Genomic DNA, 16013 nt, shown 5'->3' with positions numbered 1-16013 from the left:
GCTGTCCGGACCTACGGGCCCCCAGTCTTAGGTACTACGGTACTCACCCTAGGGAGGTAGAGCATGCAGGCTTAGGGTACGGAACTAGGCTAAGCGGCTACACGGCTCCGGACCTCCCCGGAGGGTGAATACGCTTCCCTGAACCTGGTTCGCAGAGGTTCGGACCCCTCCACGGGGGAGGCTCACCGGACTGGACCACACGGAAGTACTACATAGTTACAAAGGAAAAGATTTTATTCCCTGCTGGGCCTCTAAGAGTAGAACTTACAGAGATGTAGAGTCGGGGGTACGACCGGAGTCGGCTTTCCGCTGGAGAGAGCCACTAGAGCCGGCTTTCCGCCGGAGCGGGCTTGGTGCGACCGGAGTCGGCTTTCCGCCGGAGCGGCTTGGTGCGACCGGAGTCGGCTTTCCGCCGGAGCGGGCTTTCTCACATGAGTGAGGTATGCTGCGAGCTGGGATTTGTCGCTCCGCCGCTCGCAGCTTGTGAGGGGGCCCTTGACGGGCGCCCTGACTCTTGCCGATGTGCAGCGCGCGCCGCTGCCGACGGTGGCTGCTCCACGGGCACGGCTGCCCCTGGCGCAGGAAGGCGAGAGGCATGTGGTGCGGATGACGCCACACCCTCCATCATCTCCAAATGTCGTCGTGGTGGGAGTGCTCAACCATCCGAGCCATGGAGATGAGCAAGAGATGAACTAAAACTAGCTAAAGCGCCCCTACCTGGCGCGCCAAATGTCGTGGTGTTGCAAACCACGGCCGGGTGGCGGAAGGCACCCGCCCTAGCCCAGAGGGTGTGTACTCAGGGGGTAGCTAGTCTTAGATCGATCTCCCTCCAGAACACAAGAAACACAGCAGGATTTAGAGTGGTTCGGGCCGCCGGAGCGTAATACCCTACATCCACTGTGTGTTGTATTGCCTTCCCACAAGCGTGAGGAGGTGCGAGAGCTTGAGTCTGTATGGATGTGTCCTGTGCACAGCGAGCGCCTCCCTTTTATATCTCAATGGGGCGCGTACACAGTCGTTGGATCCCCGACAGGTGGGTCCAACGATGTAGTATAACCTAACGCACTGTTCATGCATTATGGCGTCGCAGGCAAAGGAGATCTTTCTCTTGGATTCCCTCGCCTGCTCCCGGAGCCCTTCGTCCATCATGTCCTAGCGTCGTCTTGTCAGGTCGGGCCCGTCGCAGCTAGTGACACCGCCCGTCACATTGCTTAAGCGGGCGGTGTAGCTTGCGGCGTAGGCGGCATGATGGAAAAGTGCCGTGCTGTCGTATCCGTTTAATGCTACAGGCGGGCTCTGCGCGGGCGCGGCTCAGGCGGCTGCACTGTGCTCCTTGGTAATACGCGATCAATAGTGTGGACTGACAAAAGCTGCCCCGTCCCCAGAGGCAGCAGAGCCCACCTCAACCACTCACACTTAATGCGGGTGGGTGAGGGAGCTTCCAGCAGAAGGCTTGCGCCCGCGCCCGCGTGACACGTGGCGACTCCGGACCCCTCCCGAGCAGCTAGCTGAGCCGAGAGCTCACGGGGGTCCGGATAGGCACGTGGAGGTCCAGGACCCATCTGCGGGAGTCCGGATGGCACGTGGAGGTCCCGGACCCACCTACAGGGGTCCGGATGGCACGTGGAGGTCCCGGACCCTCCTGCGGGGGTCCGGGTCCGCGGCCACAGGTACTGAGTATTTCCACCTCTAGGACACGTGGTGACACCGGACCCGTCCCCGAGCGGGAAGCGGGTCCGGGACCGTTGGTCCGGTGAGATGGAGTCGGACCCCAGGGGTCCAGCTGCTCAGCTCCTTAGGGCGTAGTTACGGATAACTACGCGAGTCTTGGCACAGTAGGAGTGGATACCCCAGTTGCAGGGTACCGACAAACCTATAGTATTTCTTGTCTCATATTGAAACAACAATGTTTTTTTGAAGCCTCTCATCTGGATTCATGCAGCTGTACCTCTCATCTGGATTCATGCAGCTGTAGTATCTGTTCGTACATGCTTGTACACACTCATACCGCACCACACACGTACAAACAAACCTACATCTACAATCAGATCAGAAACGCGTCCTTCTTGAAATCACCGGAAGACTCCGTAGACGACGGGCATGTCGCAATACCCTTGTGGCTCCACGCGCGAGAGGCAACGACAGCAAGACGACCAGCAGGCCACCACAACTCCTGTATAAGACCTCACAGACCCGACGCCGGCACCGGAGCACACGCCGACGAAGGAGAGAGAAGTCTGGAGTACCTTATTCCACGAATCCACGAAGACGACGCTGTCTCCCCCCAAACAAGCGCCGTCGGGAAAACAAGCCTTGTGTTGTTGCCGCCGACGATACCGGAGAAGATGAACCCACTCCATCAACCGCCGAGCCCACCGCAGCACAAGAGAACCAGTCTCACCAACAAACCCGGAAGGGCCATCGGGAGCAAAAGAATCCGCCGCAGCCGCTCGCAGAGATAGGAAAACCGCCATGGATGACTTAGAAGGCCGCGCGCGATACTGGATCTGGCCTCTCCGCATCCACGCCGTCGTCTCCTGCAAGAACCGCAGCAGCCACAGACGGCGGGATTACCTAACTTCCAAGGAAAGCCACCTGAGCTCGCGCCATCGACAGCGCCAGCACCGGAACCCGCCTGTTGGAGAAAGAGCAGCCGTGGAAGCCACGCCGTCGCCGCCGCAGCACGGACGACACCGACCTTGCCTCCACCTAAAAAACCTAGACTACTACACAAAAAACTAGCCTATATACAGGACGACGCCCGCATCCCGCACCGATTCCCAACCCTCCCGACGCCGGCGAGGCCGTCGGAGAGGAGGAATCGGCAAGGCCGTCGGAGAGGAGGAATCGCCGCATCCTGTAGCTTGGGGAAAGAGGAAGAGTCGAGAAGTAGACAGCGCGCACGACGACAAACAACAACGTTTTGCTTCGAGATAATGTGCAGATTCAATGATCCGGCTGAGATGGGCCTAGGCCCACTGGGCCATGGCCCAAATAACCTCCTTTTCATCTTCCAACAAGTATTTCTGTAAAGTGGCTGGCCCCTAGGCGTCGGTGGCCCAAACTCCGTTCCCAGCCCAGCAACTCGCCTGTCCCCGTCGACCTGCTTGCGTCCGAGTCGACGACGCGACGAGAGAGAACCAGGGAGGAATCGGCCGCGTCTCCCGTCTCGCCTCTCTGCGCGCCCGACCCGCGACCCCTCCCCTTCGATCGGCGCTCGCCAACCCTAGCTAGCGGCGGCGCGCAGCAGGCAGCCTGAGCCCGCAGCCACCTCCCGGCTCCCGGGGACCTGGATCGACGAATCTCCAAACCGCAAGGCCGGAGGGCGGAGGCGACGCGCCGACGAGACCGGGCCGGCGCCTAGACCTAGAGCTGGACCGCTGCGGTCATGGGGTCCTACACTGGGTCCGCCCCTGCCGTCATCGTAATTGCTCCACTACTGTGGTCGTGGGGTCCTCACCCATTCGTTGGTTTTTGCAGCTGTGAACCGCGTTGATTTGGGGATTTGGATCGCCGTTGGTAGGGAGTGAAATGGTGGACTTTCTGCGGCGCCTTGCTACTGGCCTGCTCAAGTGCTGCGATCTTGACATACCCAATCGGCCAAAGGGCCTTGAGGAGCCCGAGCGTCTGGCCAGGGAGACAGTTTGTATGTTCTCTTTCACTCTTGCTTGCTTCCACGGAATCGGTCTTTATGTTCAGATGCTTGTTTCATATTTGTCGCCTTTTATTCACCAGCAAATATCATGTATTTGCAGTTAATGTAAATGAAATCGAGGCTTTGTACGAGCTGTTCAAGAAGATTAGCAGTGCCGTGGTTGATGATGGCTTGATTAATAAGGTTTGTAAGTCCTGCTAATTTCTTTGAGTGTGAAGTGGCAGCGAATGGTAATTCTGTTACACCTGAACCATGATGCCTGATCTCGCTTGAGGCTTTGACTGTCTTATCTGCAGGAAGAATTCCAATTAGCACTGTTTAAGACAAACAGAAAGGATAGCATGTTTGCTGATCGGGTATGTCCACTGGAACCTTGTACCTCTAGTTAGTGAAAATTTGTCATGAAATGAAAGTTCGCTGTTGCTCAGTTCATCATGGTGTACTGGTGTTCAGTCTATTACTTCTCAATTGTTGTGTCCTTTGCGCTTTGGGTCACTTTTTTTTTTGCATTTGTGTAATTACAAAAAGAATCAATGGTACACCATGTGTTTTGTGAACACTGGCATTATGCCAAGCTATCTAAAACAGTGATAGGATGGCATGAACACTGAGCTTTTTCAACCTTCAATAATGTGCTCATGCGTGGAAATGTATATTTCAATGTCTCTGCTTGTGTAATCACCCACCTGCAATCATCCTGGTGGAGAACCAAGTGTGAACCCTCTGTTTTTTTGGGGGGTTACAATTTTGTTTAATTTCTGAAACTTGCATATGTACACTTCTTTTGGGTTGGCCTGAAATCAACACTAAGGTATCCTGTTTTCAATCATTGACTTAGGTATTTGACTTGTTCGACACCAAGCATAATGGAATTCTTGAATTTGAGGAATTTGCTCGAGCTCTTTCTGTGTTCCATCCGAATGCACCAATTGATGACAAAATTGATTGTAAGCCTTGATGCTTCACTTTATTTATCCATTTATGTATCCTTGATAATGCCACATAAGTGGCCGAGTATCAAGTTAAGTTTTTCTATTTGATAATATTTCATGGTAAAATGTTGAATCATTACTGCTTACTAAATATCCATGAAAAGGCTGTTGGCTGTTGGCTGTTGGATTCCTTGGGATATCCCATGTGTATGTGGACATGATAGGTAGCTGGAACTGCTATGCATATTATGTTCTACAATTTTACTAAAGCTTGAACATTTTTAAAAACGGGACAGACATTCATCCCCCCTTCACAAGTCAAAATGGACTGCCACCAAGTCCTATTTGTTGCAACTGGGAATAGTTTCTTTTGATTTGATTACCTGTTGAGGCTCTGTAGGTAGGGAGATGCTTGTAGAGTATGTTAGTGCAAGGCCTGCATCTTTGTTTCAAAGAATATACCAAATCTTTAGTATTGGAACTTTTCTGTTATGAACTATTTAGAATGACTTTATAAAGTTAACCAATTCAGCTGATTCTACGTGAACTTGCAGTTGCTTTCAAACTGTATGATCTCAAGCAACAAGGCTTCATTGAAAAGCAGGAGGTACCTTCTGTTTGCCTTTTTTTAAATAAACAATTTGTTCTGTGCTATATGCATTAGTGCATATGTTTGGTTTGCATATATTTTCCCAATATGTGCTATAATACCTCGTACATGAGTACCATTATTCATCCTTTCAAGTCATGTTCCAAGTTTAGCATATGATTTACCATCATTGAAATTTGGAGTGGTTATTTCTCAAGTTGAACCGAACAAAATTGATGATGTTAAACATTATGAGCTCCAAGGCCCTCATACACTACACCTTTTTATGGATTGTTCTTAAATTTGCTTGGAAGAAGCATATCCAATTTGACAACAAATGCAGCCAGCAACACTGAAAATGTTGTGTTGCACCTTCTTGATTGCCAGGTCAAGCAAATGGTCGTTGCAACACTTGCTGAATCAGGAATGAATCTTTCAGATGATATTATTGAAGGCATTATTGACAAGGTATGTCTGAGTACATGTTTTTCTGTATAGGGTATATGTCGAATTTATGCTTAGTTGCTTACTCAGCAAATCCTCATTTTTGATATTACTAGACATTTGAGGAAGCAGATACAAAACATGATGGGAAAATTGACAAGGAGGAATGGCGGAACCTTGTCTTGAGGCATCCATCTTTGTTGAAAAATATGACTCTCCCATATCTCCGGTCAGTACTCTTGATGAGTTGCCCTTTTCTTGACAATTTGAGTTTACTTCCTTGGGTTCCTATGGATATATTTGAAGCTCAACATCTTAGATCATAACAGTTTGTCATGCTATTGTTAATCACAAAGGGGACATAGGCCATCTGCTCCCAACATTTCTCGACATCTTTCCATGGCCTCAAGATAGGCTGTTTCAAATTCATTGTCCCTCAGTGCGCGAAAACTATGGTGTTTTATTATGACTTTTCGGTTTCATGTTATGACGTGCATGATACGCATAGGAGACTTGCTGTTTCCAACAAGCTTCAGTGTAAACTGTGCCCTTTGCTTTACCCTGCGTAATAAGTCTTTTTAATATCTTCGTAATAGCGAAGATATTAAATTGCCTTGTTTACGTTGAAGCAAAAGGCCACACTATGCATTGGGTGTTTGTTGGATAGAACAGAAATATCCTGTGATTCTCGTGAGGATTGTAAGAGGAAAAAAAAACAAGAAAGCACCATCATTTCCACCCTTGGTCAGATATGTTGTCACGTTGAAGTAGATACTCCTGATGTTTGGACATGTATAGTGAAATGGAGGGAATACATATTCATTCAACTCTTGCTTGCTACAGATTGCTTGTTCTTGTCCAAAAAAATTAGATGGGAAGGGGCAGACTCCTTAAAACGCCGTCCTTTCGACCCTTGGCCCTGCTTTGATTTGAGAAAGAACGCCAGACTCGAACCTGGCCACCCTTTGCCTGAGAGTGTGCTAGGCTTGCTTGATCTCTTCCTTTAGATCCTTATCCGCTATTCTGTGCTAATCATGCACATTATGATTGCTAATTGGAACTGTTGGAGAAAAACACTTGCATGAAAATGATGTTTTGTTTTATCCCTTTTTGTTTTTTGCTTTTTTAGCTTAACCATTGCATGTTAGATCAGCTAATTGAGTTTGTCGAAATATATCATTCTTATTATTGATTAATTTTGAACAGGGATATTACAACAACATTTCCAAGTTTTGTATTCAACTCTCAAGTAGAGGACGCATGAGATCCCAAAGACACCATTCAAGCCTCTGGGGCCACCAACATAACAGATTCTGCAAGGGGGCACTTGTATGCTTTTATTTCCTTAAAAATGTAAATTTTGTGTGGTGGCAATGCCCGTCTGAGGGTTCGTTCTTTTGTATAGTTGAAGTGTTGAGTATATTCTACCCAAGATTTCAGTATGAACAATCTCTTGTCATGTGTTTATAAGATGTTCTTCAGATATATTGTTTAATTAAACAAGTTGCACCTGCTGGGATGAAAAATGTCGAAGTGAGAAATGGGTCCGCATGTGAGTTTGTGATTATTTCCTCGATCTCGGATGGTGCTTGTACCGTGCCTTGTATGTGATTAGCACGGTCAGATATGATCCCTGATTCCCTGTAACTGGGCATGATACGGATCAGACGGCTGAAACCATTTCAATCGCGCGGCTCTGTGTTCAGGAAGTATTTTTGCCTCGTGTTTTTTTTTCTAAAAAACTTCAAGCGGCGATCGATGAGCTCACCGGCCCAGCACGAGCTTTCCTTTTCTCTACAAGCATCTGCGTCTGTGGCCACAAATGCATCGGATCGAAACAATTCAGTTTCTTTCTTTTAAAAAAAGAATAATTCAGTTTCATCGTCATGGCCTATCGCCCTATACTTATCTTCAGGATGGCACCAACACGGCATCAGCACGGTCCACCTCCCTCCCGTCCACTAATTTCCCCTGCAACAGATATCTGCAAGAGAAAAATTGTAGCTTATATACTGTACGAACTGATGAGACGTAGGAGTACAAAAATTCCCTGTTTAGTTCTAAAAAAAATTTGTTCCAGTACCCGTCACATCGAATCTTTGAACACATGCATGAAGTATTAAATGGATTTGAAAAAATTACTAATTACACAGTCTAACTGATTAGCACGAAATGAATCTTTTAAGCTTAATTAGTCTATAATTAAATATTATTTGTCAAATAACAACGAAATGTGTCTAGTACCAAAATCCAAACTTTTTCACCAACTAAACACAGTTTTTGAACCGATGATCACTCTCCAATGTGCTTGTAGCCTTGTACCAATTGAGCAAGATGCCACTGCAGTCTGCAGGCAGGTACAAAGGCCCCTGTTTAGTTCCAAAAAATCGGACACATACATAGAGTATTAAATACAGTTTAAAAAATAACTAACTACACAGTTCAACTGGAAATGATGAGATGAATCTTTCAAACTTAATTAGTCTATAATTGAATATTAATTACCAAATAACAACGAAAGTGCTACGGTACCCAAACTCAAAAGTTTTCATGAACTAAACACAGCCAAAAGTTGGAAGTACATGTGGGACCGTTTTGCTCAAATGCTGAAAAAGAACAGCCTCAAACCCATGCGATTATTCTGCTAAAAAAAATCTAGTAGAAAGCAACCGAGACAGACACAGATTGACTTGAGTAAGAAAGTGGACAGGAATACGTACGTCTCAAGGAACAAGAACGCTGTCACGCAAGGAACAAGAGAATCGTTTGACTATTATTCCGAGCTATACGTGTTGATGATGGTCACACTCACAGAGGCGCGATGAACCAACGGATGGGACAGCAGCTCAGACCAGGTCGCACGTACACAAAAGCCTAGCCACAGGCTGCTTTTTCCCGGAGATGAGCTCTAAAAGCAAAAGGGATCTACAGAAAGCTCAGGCCGCCCAACCGCTCATGATCATGCTGCAAGAAAGCCACGAGCCCACGCTCCGTCGCGCACTTGCCTAATCGGGATGGTCGGGGACCGCTTCACAGAGCTTAATCATTCCCAAAGCAGCCAAAGATGATCTAATACGAAACGTATTTTCGCTGTAATGTACTATAAAATTATAATTCTAGCGCAAAGTGCGTACTCCACCATCAGATTCCGAATCTTGGCCTCGGCCCAAATTCAATTGAGGACGGAAGCCAACCTGGGCCACACATCCCCAAGGCAGTGACCTCATGAAAAAAAAATGAATCAGATGGGTCGTGGCGGGCCCCACATTGGCCAAATGCAGTTACCCAACGCTGACCACACCGTCCACAGCGGATCCAACGGCGCCCCCAAACCACACGGTCCCACACTCCTCTCTCTGCCCCGCCTTCTTCGCTAATCCCCGATCAATCCGTCCCCTGAAACCCGCCATTCCAGGGGGAGGAACGCCATCATTACCTTACTGGCTTCCCCTCCTCTCTCATCGTTTCGTCTGCTTCCCGTTCTCTCGGCCATCACCCGTAAATCCCCTAATCACCCGCTTCATCCTCCCATTTCTTTCTCGCCATCCTGAGGAGGGAGTGGGGTTTGTTGGCTCCTTCAAAATCCATACTGGGAGGTTTCGGAAGCAGAGGGTTTTATGCCTTGGGTTCCTGGCCTCCTGGGTGTGTGTCGGTTCTTCTTCTTGGAGGATTTGTATCAGTCTGAGTTCCTGAGGTTGGGCGGTTCTTGGAGATAAACTTGGCTAGGCTAAAATGGTATGTTTCCCATATCTTCTCCCGCGGTTTCTTGCGTGTCTTTATTGGTTCTTAGCGGAAGAAGTGTGGGCTGAATCGATTCGGTAGGCAATGCGCCAAGAAAGATGAGTTCTTGGCTACCGATTGCGCGTGGACAGGGGGAGCATTTGATCTTGGCCCCGGCCTTGATCTGGATGGCCCCCCACTGTGCACCAAGCTTGGGGGCATTACTGTTGCGAACTGCATTTGTTGTGGTGTCCTATTCGTTTGATTTCGTAATCTGATATTCATCAGTCCGGATCAAAATTCGTCCCTGAAAGTTCAACCCTTTTCAACTGCTCCGGCAGGATATTCTCTTGCTCGGGCTGATTGATGACCAAAGCTTAAGCTGGTTCTTTGTGTAGAAGCTAAATCCAGATCAGTCTGAAGTGGGGACTGCTCAATGGCTTCTGTATCTAATGCTGCACAAGCTACCCCGGATTCGGTGTAGCTGCATCAGGCCTGTTGATTACCTGATTACCTACCAATGCAACCTTTGGCTTTTTAGATTATAGCGCATGCGTGATGGCGTGACGTGTGGCCTCACTGAGCGTGACACTCACTTCTCGTCGATGTACTAGAGTGGGCACTGAGATTTGATCCTTGAGTAGCAGGGTATCCATGTCTCCTGTCCCCCATGGCACCAGCCTACAGATAGATCATTGGGCACATAGAGCATGAGTGCTCGCAACCTCACTCGTTAGTACCTAGGTTGGAAATGAACAAGGCATGGTCTAATTAATGCATATAGCTCATGGTAAGAAATGAAGTACAAAACAACATAGCTACAAACTTATGGCAAAAGTAATGGTGGACAAAACGTGAATGTTTGCTTCTTTAGGGGGTCAGCTTTGAATTTGACCTGCAATGGAATTCTACGAAGCGGTTTTAGTTTGGAATTTTGGAAAGTGTCAAATTGGGCTAGTTCACTCTCTGAAATTTATCTTTTTTGTTTTTCCTTGTACGACTTGTGTTTTAGTTTTAAATTTTGTGGGATTTGACCTGACGTAGTGACCTATTACAAAAATACATCCACTTTTTCATGATTCTTTTTTAGGTCGGGTATCTAACATGGGTTTAACCATTGTAAACCAAAATGCATGAAATAACTCATAAAGGGCTCTTAAAGAATGTTTCTAAATAGGGCATGATATAATTCATCAGCTTACAGAATTGGAGCTTAAAACTGAACTTTTTTAGGGAGAACAAAAAAAATGACAAATTTTGAAGTATTCGTTTGTCAGTTATTAATGTCATGAGGTAGTGATACAGTGGTGGAATGATCACGTAACCAGTAACAAACAACGCCTTATTTTCTGGTCAGGGAGACAACTTGACCATCGAAGTTTGTGTTCGATAAATAGAGGTGGCTCACCATCAGCATGGCACATAAACCTGCAAATAACCTTTTATGATCCAGGACTCAAGTGCCTTAACTTAATTCCTTCTACTTGTACATCATAAGTGAGGGTGTATCATGATCAGGTATTCAGGTCAGGGCAGATAACCATGCATTGGTGCACAGTACAGCAGGCGTTTCGAATTTCGATTTTGGCAATGCCAAGGATGATGGCAGTACTTGTAATGTATGGGTTAGGCGCAATGCAGTGAAGGAAAAGCAGACATGAGGTCAAGTAGCAAGGCAGGAGATGAAATGATGAATGCATCGCGAGAAATATATTTCAATCCCTTGCATATCAAATAATTATGTTTGAACCTTTTGTACCGTTTTGTAGCAAGTTTAATATTTTGAGTAGTTATTAATGATTTAATGCACGCAAACATTGACATTGTACTAGATAATATGCGAATATCATCAGGCTGTTTTATGATGTTATCGTGCAGTACTTCTATAGTTGATTGTTTATATAACTAAACACTCACATTTATGCAGAACAATGTGTGTGAAGTGTGTGGAGATATTGGCTTCAAACATCTTCTTTTGTGTTGCATCGACTGCAAGAGGGCTTCCACACACCAGTATGTTTTCCTTTTTCGGATTTGAGAAAAGTAATGCCCTGCCTTTTTCTTATTACAATTCATCATTGATGCAGATATTGTTTGGACAAAGTTCTATATGATGCATCATTAGTAGACTGGGTGTGCGATGAATGCCATCAAAGGCATACTGAAGGTTCTTACAGCAGGTCTCTAGGGAAGGTGTCAAGTGAAAGGTCACCAAATCACACCCACTTTGGCTCTACATCACAGCAACCAATTACCAATAGAGTGGAGTCAGCTAGAGTTTTTGGTTCATGGGGACAACGAAAAAGTAAGTCCTACACAGCTAAAAGTGCATATCTGAAGAAAATCAATTCTTCTGAGATGAATTCTTTGCGCAAGAAGGGCATTAGAAATAAATCAAATATGAGAGGCATGAGCATCAAGAGAAGAGGATGCAGGGATGCAAGTACTGCCTGCACCGGTGGGAAGGCATCACATTCTTGTGAGAGCATCAGGGCAGAAACAACTGAGAACAAGGATGGGAATTGGCAGGTTGCCAATGAAAACTCTGTTCAAACTTTGAAGTTGAACAATGATGTTGGTTCAAATCATTTGACACCAGGATTAAAACAAATCAATCACCTAAAACAACATGATGAGAGATCAAAGTGCATGAAGGAAATGAAAATTGTTGCTTCAACATTGAATAATTCCAATGAATCAGAGCCTTCTAATATGAATGAATGCTCTGTTACTCATGAAGTTAATTCGAAGGCAGGAAATAAACCATCAGATGAACTCTTGGTCCATCAAGTTGAGGATAGACGAGGGGAATTGACTATTGCTTCACCTCAGAACACATCAAGAGGTGATGTCCATTTTACTCGTCGTTATCCGAATAAGCAAAATAACTGTCTGCCATCTATGCGCATTGAAAGTGATAATCTGAAGAAAAACCACAGTGGGCCATCAAAGCTATTGGATAAGGATAATTCATGTTCATCTTTAGAGATCTCTTCAAAAGCAATTGTTATTAAGGCTAGTGGTACAGAAGTAGAGATTTCCGATACTCTTGAAAACTTTGGCAAGGTCACCCCAAGAAAGCGACGGCGACTCATTCTCAATGATGATGATGAAGTTGAGGAAAAGAAGGCTGAAGATGCGCGGAATGAAAATGCCAATCCTCAGCCTCCTAAGTGTGATGAACCAATGACAAAGCATAGGGTAAACACTGAATATTGTGTGGAGGAGGCTGCACGGACTGGTGAATTAAATGATCAAAATCTTATGAATGTTACGCCTGTGAAGAGAAGGAGAAGATACATAGCTCAAAACGAAGATGAAGAGGATATTTTATGTTCTGCAAATGCTGAGTGTGCTCTGAATGAGGCTACAAATCGGTCTCTAAATGATGGTGCAAATTTGGTGCCACAAACTTCTGTTGCAACAGATCATTCCCAACAATGCAGACCATCTCGTTCAGAATCTGACGATCAACAATATTACATTTACTCGCAAGCCCTTGATGAGCCTGTTTGGAGGTATGTTTAATGATATTTTTCTATCTTTGAATAAAAGAAAATTCTTTTGTATAAAACGGTGATGTATTCTATCTTTTTGTCAACAGTGGAGTCTTTAAGATAGACACTGAAGTGCTTATGTTGGATGCCCACTTGTCCACGAAAGCATGTCAGAGAGTAAGGGATCTGTCAACATCGTTACAACCAGTAGTTGAATTAAACAAGCTCCCACGGTCACAAGCCTGGCCAAAGAGTTGGAACTCTTTTGGACCTACTGATGACAACATCGGGTTGTTTTTCTTCCCACATAGTTTGAGGTGTGTTTGCATCTCTTATTGCTTGCTTTTCTCCTGCTTGATGTGATTTGATTTACTCATCTTCTTATCATATCCCAGGCAAAATGAAGTGGCAAACAGACTAGTTAACAACTTGATCAATAGTGATTGTGCCTTAAAAGTTACAGTTGGTATCGCGGAGCTACTAATCTTCCCCTCTTCTTTATTGCCGGAACAATACCACTGTAAGTTTCCAATTGGATATTTTCTCTTATTTTCTTTTTGCCTCTGTGTCCCGGACAATGCATGCAGCCATGCACCCATTTAGGATGTGGAAACAGATTATGTCCAGCTGTTATGATTTTTCTACTTTAAATTTTTCCATGTGAACCAGTGTTTCTTTTGATATTTGTTTGTGCGGGCAGTGGGAGAAGAGTGGCCTCTCTAGTGCACTGCTGGAGCTAGGGACCTCCAGAATTTGCTGGCAGGATAGTGTAGAATCTGTTGTCTTTTTTATTACTTTTTTTTTTTTGGTATGGAGCCTATGTTCTAAGAGTTGTTCAGAGGGTGGGACTCGGTGTCACATATCCTTTTCCCTTTATATAATGAATGATACACAACCTTGTCTTATATTGTATCACAATATTTTCTCCACTTTTCCAGTTACTGATCAAATTATCTTGAACTTAGTTTTCCAGGGGAATCACTACCTATGGGGAGTGTTTAGGCAAAAGAAAGATATGGCTGATGAAACTGTCCTAGTCAAAGAGCAATATGGTTCAGTGAAACATGCCATAGAGCAAGGGCAACAACAAGAACAAGATCTTTTGGACCAGCAAGATGAAGCATTGTATGAGTCATCAGACCAAGAAACTTTTGCTGTGAAGCATGTTGTGCATATTGAGAATCAGCTACTGGTGGAGTTCGACCATGAGGCGAAAAAGGAGGTTGTGGAAGCTGCCACAAGAGAAGGCACTAACTCACCTGGCAGGAATTGGTCCTCCGCTAAGACGTATTCTGCAAAAGTTGGATCAAACTGCTCTGTGGAGCCAAGAGATGATAGTAAATTGGATGCGCTTGGAGACTTGGACCAGCAAGAAGGGTTCACCCCTTTGCCTGAGTCGAATGCCTCAAGTGTTACTGAACAATCAAGTAACTCTGGACATGCTACAGCTAGTACCAAACTGATCAAACCTGTTGAGCACGGTCATGGACAACCCCACTCAGGTTCAGAACCGTCGACAAGAAAGCTGTTTGGATTTGTCACTGCACAGACACCAAGATCTCAGCAACTAATCCAGGAGATGGTCAGTGAAGGTGCACTGGTGTTCCCAGTGGCAGAGATTGTGACTAATGATTCCATCACAGGCCACAGCACTGGAGTTATATCTTCTGGAATGAACCCTGTCATTGAGCGTCCACATCTGCTGCGTGATCCCCCTCAGGCCTTTGACTTCATATCCATGGGACACGGTCCGCCTGGTGCAGATTCTGAAGCCTGCCTGGATCTGTTCCCGGTGCAACGGGAACATATTGGATTGGCTCCCAGGGTGCAAGTTAGCAGGGAAGTGGACCTCGACCTGAACCTTGGCAAGGGGTCGCAAGCACCCTCCGTGCCACCGCTGCTCTGAAGCTCACTGCAGAGTTTCTGCTGTACAGGACTCCTGGTCGAGCTCGATTTTGTTCAGAATCGTAATGGTCGTTGCTTCTTTAGGTTGCTGCCAGCGCCTGTAAGTTTTGTAAAGCAGTGCAAGTGTTTTCCTTGTGATGAGTTAGTTCTTTTTTTTTTTGTGATGTGGATCCTAGAAAGTAGGGGTAGTACTGAAGAGCTAACCAGAATGTTGTTGGCAAAGGGCGTTCATTGGTATATTTGCATTCAGAGCCTGTAACTAGGTCAATTCTGTTTGTTGTATGCCCTTTTCGGATGACAGGATGTAGGGTTTGAGCTTGAGCGAAAGGTTTGTTAACTTTGTATGGAGAGGTTGATGCGTTTGATTAGAGCTTGACAAGCAAAAGTCATTGCTGGAAGCTGCAGCATGGCTTCACAAGTCGTGAGTATTTTTACAGATTTACAGGAGCAAGCCGACCCTTTTGCCTTCACCACGGTCACAACGTATGTGACTTTGTATGGTGTTTTGGAAAACGGAATCCGTAATCAGCACTCGATTATTTTCTATTTTGTCACCAGTCAAATTTCGATGCCCATCAGCCTATAGATGGCCAACGGGCCAGCCCGGCCCGGCATGACATCGGGCCGGCCCAGCCCGGAAGTGGTCGGGCCGACACGGGCTGCTAGGCCTTACGGGCTGTGCCGGTGCGTGCTTCATGCCTGGCCTTTGGCCCAGGCACGGCACGCTGTGTCATTGGTCCAGCCCGAAGCACGACAGGCTAACGGGCCGCCCGAGGCACAAAGTGGCCGTGTGGCCTGCTTCCAATGCCCCGCCGCCCCCCGCTGTCTGCTAGCTCACTGGCGCCGCAATCCGCTCGTCGGACTTCCCCGGCATGCCGCCGATGCAGGTTCTGCGCGCGCCGCGACCATGCCGATGCAGACCCTGCGCCGCTTAGAAGCTGCCGCCCAAGTCGCTGCCGGCGTCGTTCCGCGGTGCAGGATGACGAGGAGGGAGGGGGCACCGGCCGCCGGGAGGACGAGGAGGAGGGAGGGGGCGCCGCCGCGCCGGGCGGGCTGGATCTGAGGCCGAGGGAGGAGAGGACGCGGCGCCACGGCGGCCACCACCGGCGTTTTCTAGCACACTTCTGCTTCAGCCTGGTGGTCTTACAGCCCTTCCTAATTCACTAATTTGTAGGAAGATACAGCGCGTCGGGCTACAATCGGACAATTCCATCGTGCCAATGGGTTAGGATCTGAGGAAGCTTAGTTTGGATGATGGAATATTCGCAGTT

General features: G+C 46.7%; 2 protein-coding genes across 2 annotated transcripts; both read left to right on the top strand.

Annotated features, from left to right (window-relative positions):
* The first annotated feature begins 3111 nt into the window (after window positions 1–3111).
* Window positions 3112–7167, top strand: LOC120663649 (calcineurin B-like protein 6). Its single transcript, XM_039942531.1, has 9 exons — window positions 3112–3405; window positions 3481–3646; window positions 3756–3838; window positions 3952–4011; window positions 4494–4602; window positions 5142–5194; window positions 5564–5644; window positions 5737–5849; window positions 6827–7167. The coding sequence occupies exons 2-9, from the start codon at window positions 3532–3534 to the stop codon at window positions 6882–6884; spliced, it is 672 nt and encodes a 223-aa protein (XP_039798465.1). The 5' UTR covers window positions 3112–3405; window positions 3481–3531; the 3' UTR covers window positions 6885–7167.
* A 1846-nt stretch (window positions 7168–9013) lies between these two features.
* Window positions 9014–15110, top strand: LOC120663648. Its single transcript, XM_039942530.1, has 6 exons — window positions 9014–9355; window positions 11268–11353; window positions 11428–12858; window positions 12945–13154; window positions 13233–13357; window positions 13803–15110. The coding sequence occupies exons 1-6, from the start codon at window positions 9353–9355 to the stop codon at window positions 14741–14743; spliced, it is 2796 nt and encodes a 931-aa protein (XP_039798464.1). The 5' UTR covers window positions 9014–9352; the 3' UTR covers window positions 14744–15110.
* The last annotated feature ends 903 nt before the right edge of the window (window positions 15111–16013 follow it).

The sequence above is a fragment of the Panicum virgatum genome, chromosome 3N (genome assembly GCF_016808335.1).
Source record: "Panicum virgatum strain AP13 chromosome 3N, P.virgatum_v5, whole genome shotgun sequence".
Lineage (NCBI taxonomy): Eukaryota > Viridiplantae > Streptophyta > Magnoliopsida > Poales > Poaceae > Panicum > Panicum virgatum.
The sequence above is the reverse complement of the archived record's forward strand: the minus strand, read 5'-3'. Positions and strand labels throughout refer to the sequence as shown.